Here is a 13,525-nt window from a genome sequence, read left to right as displayed (position 1 = left end):
GGCACTTAGGGAGCTGCAAGGGGGGCTCTCTGTAAGGTATCTTTCACACACTTCTTGTTCTGTACCATAGTTGTTGGTGGGTTTTGGTGCCCCTTGTCCCATGGAGATCTGTGAAGTGGGCCAGCCCTCCCAGCCTCCTCTGGCATTATATGGCTCCATTTTACAGGTGTGGAGACTGAGGCAGGATCGAGAAGTTGTGACTTGCCCATAGTTGCTTTCTTCCAGGCAGCACAGCGTGTTCTCAATATCCCCCATGGCACAAATAAACTCAATTTTTCTTTCTTCTCGTGGGGAGGGCGGCAGTCTGTGTGCGCAGTGCATTTCAATGGAGAGCCTTGTTTTCTGCTGGCTTCAGCTCTGCTTTGAACCTGCTCCGCATTTCCTCCAGCCTGGCAGTGGGCTGGGAAAATACAGTCGTGGCAGTTTGTGGCACCGAGAGGCTGAGCTCTGTCCCACAGCCTTTGCGTTGGGTTTTATTGCTCACTATTTCCTGATTTTTTTTTTTTCTGCAACCTAGCTTGGTTCACAGCCATCTTTCCCATGCCAGGAAGGCATAATATGATTTTCCACACAAGTTGGAGAGGGACCAGTGGGAGAAGGCAAGCAGGCGGCTGGGAGCCCAGCTCACTGACTCGCAGCTGGAGGTGGCAGGCGCTGGCATCATCCACCATTCCTCGCTTCTCCAAGCTGTCCTGTCAATAGGAGCTCTGCTTCCCTTGCAGGCTCTGCACCAAGGAGATCTGGGGAGGCTGAAAACTGGGAGATTTTATACCAGTTCCTCATCAGATCATGAAGGCAAGGCTAGAAAACAGCAAGGGAATTGTGCTCTGGTTTGTACGTACCGGTGGGTTGCCATCTAGTGCCTGGTCTGGATGGAGGACAGCAGCTTCTCTGCAGGTCCTGGATGGGAGCTCAGGCTGTGGAAGACAGAGGGTGGGAGCCAAGATCCTGGGATCTCTTGCAAACAGTGCAAGTTGTAGTTAAGTGACAAAGTGTCAGGGTATAGACAGAGCTTGGGTTGATTATAACCTCCAAGGGTTCAGAGTGTCTCTGAAGCAGCCTTGCCTGGGAACTGAGCTTTCTCCTTTGAAGCCCACTGGTGGAGCTTCTCTGCCTGCTGGGCTATGGGTCAGCGTTAGCTTTGGATGACAGTGGTGGGTGCTGGAGAGATGGGTGAGCTCAGATGATAATATCTGGCAGCACCAGCTTGGTGTTGGTGTGTGCGGAATGACGGCCAAGCAGTCCTTTCAGGAGAAGAGGAAAAAGGCGCGGGAGCCCCCTCCAGCCCTTCCACTGTGACGCCGTGGAGGCTCACTGGGGTGCGACAGTGCCAGTACCCCAGAGACACGCGTCACGAGTGGCCCGAGACCCTCACAAGCTGTCCTGGCCATACAAAGCAGCACAGTTCCTTGAGCAAATCAGAGGACTGAGGGTTGCCAATTATTAGTTTATGGGGGACAGGTCCTCCTGGCCCTTCCTGAACAAAACCCCCTGGCTGCAGCCACAGCACCAGGCATCCTGCACCCCGTGAGTCCCCGCTGGATCACCCTTGTTCACCAGGAGCTCCTTCCCCCCTGCATGCCGCTCAGTAGGCAGTGACATCTAGTGTCAGTACAACACACTGTGTAAAAGCAGCGCTGCGTGGGGAATTACTGCCTGTATTTGCATTTTACCTGTTTGCTGAGGCTGGTGGGAGCAGCTCTGCCACTGTGCATCTTCCTGGAGCAGGTACCAGGTCACAGTCATCCCTGGTCCTGCTCTCGGGTAGGAATGGAGCTGACTGACCCCTGGGAGCTGAGGATTTGGGGTCTTAGCCTTTACTTATCTGAAGTTTAAAAGCTTTCTCTGAGATGAAATGGAAATGGTGATAAGGTATGTTTGTAAAGGGCTGGGGAAGGCTCAGGACCAACCCCTCCATGCCTGGCACTGTGGCAGAGGGATGGAGAAGAGCAGATCTGCCCTGCTGGAGTCGGTCACTTCTTACTTGGGAAGCAGGAAGATAGGAGAGATGGAGAGAAAGCTGCAGAGAAGGTGGCTGGGCTTGGGGCTGGCTGTCCCAGTCCACTGCGTGGCTCAAGTGCCCACTTGCTGATTGTGCCACCTGTGATGCTGAGAGCTTCACCCTGCCCTGCACGCTCTCTGCTCCGTGCAGCCAAGCAGCACTTTTGAAGAGGCTCTTTAAAATGCCAAAGCCCTGATTTTGTAGCAGCAGAATAGTTTGGTTTGGAGGTCTCTCTTGTCTGGGCAAGGAGCAAGAAGGCATGAGAGCTGAAACACCATTTCCTTCTGTCTTGGGCTTGAGGTGCTGCCTAAAAACTAAATGGGTTATTTCCAGGTATTTCAAAGAAGAGAAATAGTTTTACTGGTCTCCCCATAAGGTAATTGGTTGGTGGTCTGGTCCGTTCCAAAACTGGTCAAGTAATGGAAGGAGGCACAGAGGAGTACAATTTATAGAAAATACTTATGGAGAAGTGGAGCAGGAGCCTCCCTGAGAAAGGATCTGACCTGGCTGGCAGCAGTTGGGATTCCAGTCCAAGCTGTCTTGTGTGTTTGTCTTGCAAGTGCGAGCTGGAAATGGGTTTGGAGGTGACTTTCATGTCTCCTGTGCAGAATGTGGCTCGCATGTGGTCTGTGACACTTCAGCAATGGATGCTCTGTATTCTTTAACTATTGTCCCAGCTACTCTGAGACAAAAGAACACTGGCTTGGTCGGATATTTTTGCTAGTGTCCTTTTTTTAAGTGTATTTGTTGAGCTTTCATTTTGCACATTTCTTGGACTTCTTTATTGATGTTGCCAGTGAACTCTTCTGAATCCATTCTCAGCTTGGCAAAGAAATCCTGGACAGCAAAATCAGGGAAAATAAACTCAAAGCTTTTAAAGAGACATCCATCCCTGTTACTTATCCCCAGAGTTTCCTGGAATCGTATATAAATTTCCTGCCAGTTTGGCAGAATTCTTTTCATTCGGACAAATAAAGTTTAAATGTCAGGTCAAACCAAGAACTAATTGATTAGGGGATAAAAATAAGAGGTGAGACAGCAAGGAGAAATTACAGGAGATACTTGTAGGAAAAAAAGTGAGAAAGGAGGTGGGTAGGAGAATGCCTCTGTTGACACGGCACGGCTGCGGCTGCAGTGACTCCAGCCCTGTCCGCCTCCCTGGAGCTCTGCCAGGAATCCCTGAAGGATAATAACCATTGCATGGGCTCAGAATAAGTATTTCGATGCTGCTAAAAGAAGGTTTTGGCCAAAGGAGATTCATCTGAAACCAGAGAGTGAAGTTTATTGGGAATGAGTGGAGACTGATCAGCAAAACTTTCACTTCTTAGCTGAGTGACATTTTAAAATTGAAAAAGAGGACATGGGGTAAAAAGAGAGAGCTGGGCTGGAGGACAGAAGCAATTTTGCTTTGGATGAGTTGAAGGCTATTGGTGTTACAGGGAATGATTAGAGATTTTTTAAAACAATGTTCCTTTTATAAGGACAATCTAACCTGATTTGAAATGGAAAATATTTTTTCTTACTTCTTCTTTCCTTTTAAGCTTTTCCAAAGAGAGACAAAAAGATCTTTAAAATGTAGAAGTTGAACGCATCAATTGTGTAATTAATGATCAGTTCTTTGGCACTAGAAATGGACTTGGAAGTTCCTAATAATTTTTTCTCTAAGTTAATGACTACGTTAGTCTAAATTATTTCTTAATTACTTCTTTGAATATATATTAGACTTGAATATTTTTTTAAAAGGATACATCAAATTTAGTAATACATTTGTCATGTCTGTAATTATTGTAGATATGCTGCAGAATGGTATGCATATAATGATAGTCCTAATCTGTATCTACACATCATACAAAGCTTTGAGCAGCAAGTACTTTACAGCTGGGAAAGGTGTTTTCTTTGGCTGGGAGAAATGTTCTGCTTTAACACACCAAAACCTTCCAGTCTGGACTCTGGATGGAGTTTGGAGAGAGCCTCTTCTAAGGTCTAGTAATGGAGGAATGACAAAATGAAGTTGAACAAAAGCTGAAAATTGTGTTTTCTTTCTCTAGGGATCTTTCCAATAACAAGATCAGTGGTTTAGATGCTCAGATATTCGAAAGCCTGACTTCTCTGGCAAAACTGTAAGTACATGATGTGCCCTTCCAGTCCTCCAGCTGACCGTGCACGTTTGAGCTGGTACCTAAAATGCATGCTTGTGTTTTCACAAGTTAGCCTTGTTCTTGCTTGACCTCATCTGTCAAGCCCCAGATAGATGTGTCCATAGACTCCTTCCTCAAGGCGTTTAGCTGCGCAGTCCTGTGAATGACTGATTCCCTCATTGGCATTCAGAGAATCGGGCAGGATTTGACCCGCTGTACTGCTAGATGGGAAGGAGATCAAGGTTGAGAATGAGATTTGTTGCAAGATGTGTGTTAGTTCATGGAAAATTATGATAAAGCTGTGGTGTCCAAATCCCACTTACTTTCTGAGGGAATTGGGTACCGAGTATGAGGGTCCTTTGAGGAGCCCGTCACTAGTGGGGGAAAGGCCCAATGTCCTGTTGCTCCCCACACCCTGAGCTGTCCCAAAAACTGCCCAGACTCTGTGTGGGCCAGGAGAAGAAGAGAGCTTTGACCATTAGCAAACTCACTGGTTCAGCTGCTGATCAGATGAGTTTGCACTGTTACTTGCTAATGGCTCATAGAGAAGATGATTAACTGTTTTTTAAAGAAAAATTTGACTGTCAGATCAAAAAAGGCAGCAATAGAGCCAGCACCAAAACCTGCTTTGGTGGTTCCAGCTGAGTAGCTGGCAGCCTGGGCAGCCTGCCATCTTTACACCTCAAAATCTCCTAAAAGGAGAAGGACTTATGGAAGGACTTGGAGCACGGGGACTGGACTTGAACATGGAAGCAGGCTGCCCAGAGAGGTTGTGGAGTCTCCATCCTTGGAGATACTCAAAAGCAGTCTGGACATGATCGTGGGCAGCCTGCTGTAGGTGACTCTGCTTGAGCAGGGGGGTTGTAACAGATGACTTCCAGAGTTCCCGTCCAATCTCAACCACACTGTGATTCCATGGCTTAGTGCCTGACTGGACATCTTGCTATTGTATGCATGTGGCTGTTGAGACTCAAGGTGCTCAGAGGGTAACCAGTACCCAAGCAGAACTTGGGACAGAGGTAGATCATGTATGTTGGCTGGGAAGTTGTTACCAGCATAATGAACTTTCCTTTTCGTTTTCCGTCTTTTACAGAGATATAAGCCACAACAAGATTTCTACATTAGAAGATGGAATATTTGATAATTTATTTAATTTAAGTGAAATGTAAGTTCATCTTGTTTGTTTCCCAGCTCTCTATTTAGACCTTTCCTTGAAACAGCTCTTCCCTTCGTGGTGGGGTGGGATGCGGCGCTGTCTCGGGGAGATCTGGGGCACGTACCCAACCAAGCAGCTGCCTTTGGACTCTCTCCAGTTTCTTCCTCAAACGGTGTTCTGCTCCTGTGTCCTGTTGGTGTCCTTCAAGGGTAACCTCTTCCCAGACTTTGCTTCTGTCTCCTGGATACCTCCAACTTCTGCCACTGCCTTCCTGGCTTCCCTGCTTCTCTCCCACACCAGCTCTGCTGAGGTTCTTGTCTCTGGCCGCACACCAGGTCACACTTGCTGTTCCTGTTTGTATGGTTACACCTTGGGACTGGGGGATCTGATGAAAATGGCACTGGCCTGCAACACAGGAGACCCTGACTGAGGTGTCTAAGTCACTTGAAGGCACTTGAAGATGTTCTCCCTAAGTGACTCAAGTTCTTAGGCTTATAGTGTTTTTTAATTGAAGTAATTAAAATCTGTGGTGTTATGTGAAGGGCAGCAAGGGGTTGCCACACGTTTCCAGGAGAGATACATGAAGTGACAGCACAGAATGGCCGTTCTGTATCTGAATGAGCCAAAGGATTAACCCCATGCAATCGCTCTTGGCAAGCAAGAAAAAAGCTAAGCCACACATTCTCCCTGAAGACAGGGCACAAAGGGCATTTTCAGCTCTGCATTTTTGCTTACAAGTGGCACTGAAAAGACACAAAGGATCCAGGCTAGGTCCAAGTGAGTCTGTCCCTGCTAAGGCTGGCCGGCAAAGTGGTGCTTTCAAGTATAAAAATCCTGGGTTCAGCCCCTGCGGCAGCCCAGCCCAGCTGGCGTCAGCTAAACAAACAGCTTTCCATCTCTGTCCTGTTCGCAGCTGAATGCCGAAGGCTGTAATTTGGATCAAGCTTAGCTGCAATTAAAGTTTCCATCTTTTCATTAAACTGCCACATGGAAAGATTATCATTGACTTTGCGTTTCTTTTTTGACAGATCAATTTTATTCTCTTAGCTATTTTTTAATGGAGCTGTAAATAGTCTCCCTTAGCTGTAGGGGCTGCCATTACATCCAATGGCTGTTAGATGGCAGACTATTTTAAATATAAGATTGTGTCTGTAATTTGCTTCTAATTGCAACAATTATTTGTAGAGTGAAAAAAGTACTTGGAGTACTTGCCTAATTCTAGCCTCTAGAAAAATCATGTTAATTATTGCTTGATTCCCTATTCATTAACTCCCCTCGCAGTTCTTTCTGAAGCATTTCAGTGGAGTGGCGCAGATGGGAACTGTGAGGGATCTGCACACTGCTGTAATTAACACTTAGCACATGTCAAGTTAATGCCTAACTTTCGTCTGATCTCCGTGTTACAGAAACTTAAGTTGGAATCCATTTGTTTGTGACTGCAAACTTTCCTGGTTGCCCCGTTGGGTGGAAGACAGAAAAGTGAAAATTATTCAGGCATCAGATACGAGATGCGCCCACCCTCCTGAGGTGGCAAACCTTTCCCTCTTCGATGTCTTGTTCGTCAATGCTACTTGCGGTAAGGAAACGTGGGCTGTGGTGAGGGAGGTGACTAAACCAGTGGAAATGATGGGCCCAAGGGGAGCTGGGGATCACATCTAGACCTCTTTAGGCCTCAAGTCACCAGTTCTGATCTAATTCAGTACATAATGGTAGCGTATGACTATACCCTGATGCCTTAAGGCTGGAGTCAGTCACACCAGGGCTGAGATCAGCAAACTCATTACAGACTAAGCTTCAAGCAGCCATCAGATGGCACTAGCTCCATGACCTCCAGACTTAGGCTTTCGTTCTCTCAAGCTTTTAACAGTCTGACTTTAAGCAGTGAAATCTCTTGGAGTTGATGGGGCCTGAGGACATGCTAAGTTGAATCTTTGCAGGTGACAAGGCTCCACGTCAGGAGCATTGAATGAACACTGCCCCGATCTACAGCTCGTCACCTGCTCTGGGTGCATTTTTCTGACTGCCTTGGCTAGCAGAAACACGGGGTGGTGTTTACTTGGAGAGTGGGAGGGGGAGCCCTAAGAAAACTAATCCCTCCTGGATGCTCAGCTATCTCTTAAGTAAGAGAGAGGGAGGGAGAGTGCATGCTCCCACTGACAGGCATCAGGCATCTCCTTTAATGCATGATGGGAGGATGCAGTGATGAGAGCTGGGGGAACCAGAGCTGGTGGGAGCCAGCTGAGCTGCCTCTTGAAGTGCAGTGCTCCCCCAGGGCCAAAACTCGAGTGGTGGTTGCTCCGCTTTCCCCAGCAAAGTTACCCCAGCTTTGCAGCACCTCGGTAGTGCACTGTTTGCCTGATGCTGGAATTATCAAGGGGAATAACACTGGCACTGTTATTCCCCTTGATAATTAGTTGTTCTCCTCTTGAACTACTTTAAATTAGTGTGGAAACAATAATGTGAGGCTGTCTTCTAGGTAATTCAGTGTAATGGGAATTGCCTGGGGACAGCCTGCCAGCTACTGACAGTTGTTACTGATGGGCAGGGAATGAAGAAGTATGACCAGGCTGGTGTTAAAAAGCAAAGTAGTTCCCATGCCGTGGTCCTCCTCACGGGACTTTTCTTAAGAAAACTGGCTCAATGTTTGCGGGAAGGTCATGGAGAAAGCCGGACAGTTGGATGGATTCGGTATGGGAAGATCACGCAAGGCCGGAGCTGTTGAGATGTTTGGGGGGAGATGTTGTAGCAACCAGCAGAAACAGAGGAGCAAACATGGCTCGGTTGCGTGGGCAGAGTTGGAGAGGAGGCCAGGCAGTCCCAGCTGGGCTGCGGCTGTGCACGTGGCAGAGGCCCTGCCTGTGTGTTTGTGGCAGAGAAATGTCCCACCCCTTGCAAGCCGGTGAGGGGGAAGTAAATTCAAGGGAATGAGTTGTTGCTCTGAGAATGGGGCTGTTGTGGCTGCCATCATTGTATGAGTCCATGCATGTGTGTGTTTGCGCTCCCTGTAGCCAGGCATGTGTTGTTTCTGTGCATCCTTCCCATGAATGCATACATGTGCATCCTTCCACGCCCCTCGGGTGTAGGCTGTGTGTGGTGCTGCCTTCTTTTCTAGCAGGAGATTTTGCCTGCAAGTAGGTGGGAAGCTCTTGGCTCTCCCGAAGGAAGAAGGTGACTGCAGTGTCTGCCCACCTCCAGCGTGGGCCTGGTGGAGAGTCCAGTGGCGTTTCCCCCATGCCCCCGATGTGCCACTCTTCCCACCTGTGTTTGGTTATAAACTTGTTGCTGGAAGCCCCAGGCAGCATGTGGTGAAACATGCTGCACTGGACCAAGCCAAGGTACAGCCAAGGGACAACCTTTCCTCCTGGTCTCACTTGGTGGCTAGTCCTTTGGGCTCCTTTGAGGATCAGACTCAGCGGCTCCATGTCCCATGGGTCTGTCAGGCTCTCCAAAGACCCCATTTATGTGCTGAGTGTTGCTGCTCCATAAATCTGCGTGACTGGCTTGTTATTTCTGTCATCATTAATTAGCATAAAGAGTTTGGAAATTGTTACTGAGGGATTAAAGACTTCCCCGGCAAATCTCAAAAAGGAAACGCTTGAAGTGGGAGCTGGCCAGGAGAAGTCCATTCCCAGGGGTGTGGGGTGGTGTCTCTTGGAGGGTTTCGGCAAGCCATGACTTCACAGTGTCAGTTTGCAAGAGGATCTTCTGTTCTTTCCCCAGGAGCTCAATACATAACGTATTGTATGACAAGCAACCACACAGAAGGGGCTGAACTTGTCATTCTCTTCACGTCTCTTCACCCTGGGAACCTCACCGAGGAGACCTGCAGTGCCCTCTGTTATGCCGAAGACCAGGAATATGGAGGTTTCAGCAGCCAAGGGCAGTGTTTGTGTGGTACTGCCCATGAAACAAACTCTTCCTCCGGTTGTTTGCCGTTTTGCACTGAGCATTTGTCCGGGCAGGCCTGTGGTGGCCTGTCACTCGTCCCCTCTCCCTTCCGGGCACAGCTGCCTGTGTCTTTCACAGGACTCCAGCCCCGGTACAGCCTACACCAGGCCGTGCTCTTCAATGTCAGTATTCCCATTGCTGTCAGCACTTTACTGTGGGAATTTGGGGACCAGACAGAGGTTCTCAACACCACTGGAAATGCAGCTGTCCACATGTATGCCTTACCTGGGCAGTACAATGTCACTGCCACCATCTTCGTGGGCACCAAGGTCTTACATGTGCAGGCAGAAATTGAGGTGGTGGCTTCACCCCAGCAGTTGGAACTGCAGTGTCCTTCCTTGGTCAGGACAAATGAGAGTCTGGACATACGGATCCGCAACAGAGGTGGCACTGGCCTTGTGGTGTTGTACGGTATCACCGCAGAGGGTGGAGAGCTGGGCAGAGGTAAGCAGGGTTGGCTGGGTGCTGGGCAAGGGAGGGGTGGCACTGGGTCCTGGGCCTTCTCTTTCCGTTCCTTCTCAATGAGGAGTAAGGGATAATTCCTTTGGGCACTCCTTGCTCCCCTGACTGACCTGGCAGTGATTTGCACTGTCATGGGCCAAGAAGATGACTGCACAGAGTGCAGTTCAACAGTGAAGGGGATTTATGGGCTTCAAGAAGGACAGGACATTCCTGGAGCCTCGCTCCCCAGATTGGATTGGGGTGTGTGGGCCCACAGAAAGGATATCATGCTTGTGTTCTTCTACCTCATGCAGCAGTTCACCCCATGTGTCCCCCTGATGGCTTGATTTTCCCGGGCAATAACCACTGCTATCAGCTGGTGGTGGAGAAGGCTGAGTGGCTGGAGGCACAGCAGCACTGCCAGGAGCATGGCAACGGAGAGCTGGCTTTTGTGAGCAGCCCTGAGATCCAGAGCTTCTTGGTTGCTCATGTCATCAGGTAAGAGAGGAGGGTAAGGGTTAAGATTTCCTAGGGACAGGTCTTGTGTTCCTGGGGTCACACCTGCAGAGGGGTCCAGAGGGAGGATCCTGCCGAGCCTGGCAACAGGCAGCCCTCTGCAGCCAGTCAGGCTGGAAAGAGACACAGGTCCAGGCTGGGTATGGGGAGATGGTAGGGGTGAGGCTGCTGAACAAAGAGCTTGAACCCTTGCTGAACTTGGCTTCTTTGCTTAAAGGCTGTTGAGGGAAGAAGAGGAATGGGGCAGAAAGGCTGGAGTCAGAACTGGGAATTGTGGGATTGCTGCTGGTGGGCGTCTTGTACTCCACGTTTGTGCCTGTGGGTGCATCTGAAATTGTGCAGAGAGGTGCAGGGTCAGGAGCAAACAGGGCTTGAACGAGCAGACCTTCCACCTGGGAGTTCAGCAAAATCTGCATACTCGCGTTGGACAGTGGAGAGGATCAGATGCTCGTGTCCAGAGGGTGTTTGGTTGCCAGGCAGGGCCTGAGGGTGACCTTGCAACCAGATCCCTCCATAAGTAGAATTACAGCTGGATTGTCCCATGCATGACACCGTGGCATCCAGCAGCTGCTCTAGCAAAGCCCAAGCCCGTGCTGCAATCCTGCCTCCCAGACATGGCTGCAGCCTGAAGCCCAGACCTCTTCCCCTCTTCTTTCGCCTCCTGAGAAGGAGCAGCGCTCCTCTCCAAGTGTCAAGCTCCAGCAGCATCTGTTCCACCTCAGAACTTGGGCTTTATAAACAGAGAGCACTGAAAGTGTCAGCCTTTGATTAAATCCGCCCCTCTAAGTGCCCTTTCTGCAACCAGCTGCCTTGGGGGGGAGGATGGCCAGGAGAGCTTTCAGGGACCTAACAGCTCTTGTCAGCGCTCCCAGATGCAGATGTTGGAGATGGCCTCTTAATAAACACAGCCGAGAAAGCACATGCAAAGGGAGCAGCTGCTGGTGATGTAGGCTTTGAATGGTCCTGCTGAAGGTCTGACAGCTCCTTCTCCCCAAACTTGTATCCTTGCCCTGTTCCCTTCACACTGGGATTTATCCTGAGATTGCAAACATGTGGTCCCTGCTCCAGGGAAGAGGAGTCTGTCCCTTCCCGTGAGTTAGTGACTGGTCACTTGGTGCTCTGAGTTATCAGGCATTGCATGCAGGGCTTTTGATGGACTGCAGTGCAAGAAAATCATGAGACCTCAGAAGGGAAAGAGCCGCCCAAGCTGTTTCCCAGCTGCTGCCCCACGTTGCTCTCCTCCCCAGTCCCCTTTATTTCATGTATTTATTTTACTAATCCATTCAGATAAACATGAATGAGGCAGTTCCAGGATGCGATTTCCCTGGTGATAAAAGACAAATCAACCGAGCCGCAGGTTTTTGGAACATGCAGCCTCCATAGTTTCTTGTGGGAAAATGACAGAAGCAGAAATCTGTTTCCCATTAGAGTATGTGGCAGCGAGGACTGCTCTTTCCTCTCCTTCACTCCTGTCATTCAGTGGCCTCCCCAGGAGCAGCATGTGCTGAGCTGGTCCCCTCCGTGCCTCCAGAAGCAGAGTGCTCCAGCCCACACCCCTTCCAGAGGACCCCACTTTCCTCTCTGAGGCAGTGCAGGGAGCCCCTCTCCCCTTCCAAGCCTCCTCAGGCTTCATTCTGCTCCTGCTGCCCCGAGCAAGGCAGCTTGTTCCTTCCTCAGAGGCAGAGGGATGCTCGCATCTTGCTTCAGAAGAGGGTGTCGAGAGCCCTCTTGTTCTTCTCTGCAAGGTAATGGGCCAAGCAGTGTGGCAGGGGTGGGAAGCAAGCCAGCCAGCCTATTTCTCCCCCCCCGCCCCCCTTTTTTTTTTTTGATGGCTTGCAGTTAGATCATAGCTGGAATTAGAAAAGGAAAATCTCAATCAAGTTTTACTAATGGCAGCAAACAGGCAGTTTCCTAGGCTGTTCTCCCCAATCCCCTGCCAGTGGTTCAGGAGCAGAGCACAGCAGTTATTTATTTTTTAATCTTATTTGCAATGAAAACTACTGATTCACAGAACAGTTATTTTTGTCGTCGTTTTTCAGCATGACCTCATTAATCATTTCATCTGGCGTGAGCCTAGCGGTGGAGAGACACCAATTATCTCCCTGGTCTGCTTTTTGCAGAGCAGTTTTACCACCCTGGGAGCACACTGGAGCAAAGGGGCAAGGCGGTAGCAGAATTGATTGCAGCCTGCAGGAGGGAGCGTGGAGAAGGAGCTGGGGGCATGATGAGGCTGTTCCCCCTCCCCAGAAGTTAATATGGAACAAATGCCTCACTTTCTGCTGGGTGCGATTAGAAGCAGTTGTCCAGGCTGTTTGTGGCTATGAAAGACCGCTCAGCACTTTCCACCAGCATCTCTGCTGGGATTCAGCCAGTTTCCAAATGTAGAAGGGACATTTCATCTTCCTAAAATGATCCTGGCAGTTTCTTTTGTATGTGGGGTTCATCTGCCTGCAGTGCTTTGGCCTCTGCTGCCAGTGTCTTGTCCCCCTGCACTGCTGCCTTTCACTGGTGGCTGAGGAGTTGATGATCTCCCAGCAGCTGCATCAAAGATGCTGCGATTTGAACAGGAGCTCCCGTACCTGGCACCGTCCGAGATTTAATCCTGCACTGGTGCCACTTCCACATGCAGTGGAGAATTGACTAGTGGCAAATTCCACAGGTCTGCACAAATGAAGCACAAATTTTCTAAAGGATGCAGCTTTGTCAGACAGTTTTGTGTGATGATACCGTTCCTCTTAAGTCATGATTCAATAGGGGCTTAAAACTGTCTGTGACGGTCATTCAAACTGCAATGCAGGCAGGCCATTTTAACAGACTGCTCTCCTAAGAGGTGTCTGAGGGTCAAGTCATCCTACTGATACTCCTTAGTTTGGAGATAGTCCCACTTCCCTGTATTGCGTAGGGTTTACTCTGCCATGGGAGAGCTGGTCTCAGCCCTTCCAGCACCCACAAGTAGCCATCGGCCCTCCGTGCCCACTGGGAGGGGAGGCCAGGCTGCATGGTAGTTATTAATAAACATATTGATACGAAGGAAGCGACTCCAACTTGGGGAAGCAGAAGATGTGCAATTGGAGGGAGTGCTGGGAATTTCTGAAAGCAATACCATCTCGTGGTTCTCTTCTCCAGCCAGTGTCATCTCCTGCCTGTGTTTCGTTACCCTCTGTGATATCTTTGTGCTGTACCAGTTGCAGCTGGTATGAATCCGTGCTTACCAGTATGTCACGAGCTATGTGGTGCTGACAGAGCCTTTAACTGGGTCCTCTTGTAACCTGAGTGAGAGGACTGGCATTTTGGGAATGGGGTGACTCAAGTTGTGGGGCAGCA

The 13,525-nt window shown here is 49.4% G+C and overlaps 1 protein-coding gene across 1 annotated transcript in view; it reads left to right on the top strand.

Moving 5' to 3' along the window:
* Positions 1-13,525, top strand: part of PKD1 (polycystin 1, transient receptor potential channel interacting) — a gene marked incomplete at its 5' end in the record, with an annotated part of 99,532 nt that overhangs the window by 37,602 nt on the left and 48,405 nt on the right. The window contains 5 exons of the mRNA XM_082314233.1: positions 4,051-4,122; positions 5,234-5,305; positions 6,703-6,872; positions 9,017-9,688; positions 10,000-10,183. Coding sequence (XP_082170359.1) covers positions 4,051-4,122; positions 5,234-5,305; positions 6,703-6,872; positions 9,017-9,688; positions 10,000-10,183 — 1,170 coding nt within the window. The remainder of the gene's footprint in view (positions 1-4,050; positions 4,123-5,233; positions 5,306-6,702; positions 6,873-9,016; positions 9,689-9,999; positions 10,184-13,525) is intronic.

This window comes from Platalea leucorodia, assembly GCF_965183815.1.
Source record: "Platalea leucorodia genome assembly, chromosome: 5".
NCBI lineage: Eukaryota > Metazoa > Chordata > Aves > Pelecaniformes > Threskiornithidae > Platalea > Platalea leucorodia.
Note: the sequence above shows the minus strand (reverse complement) of the source record. Positions and strands in the feature narration are given on the sequence as shown.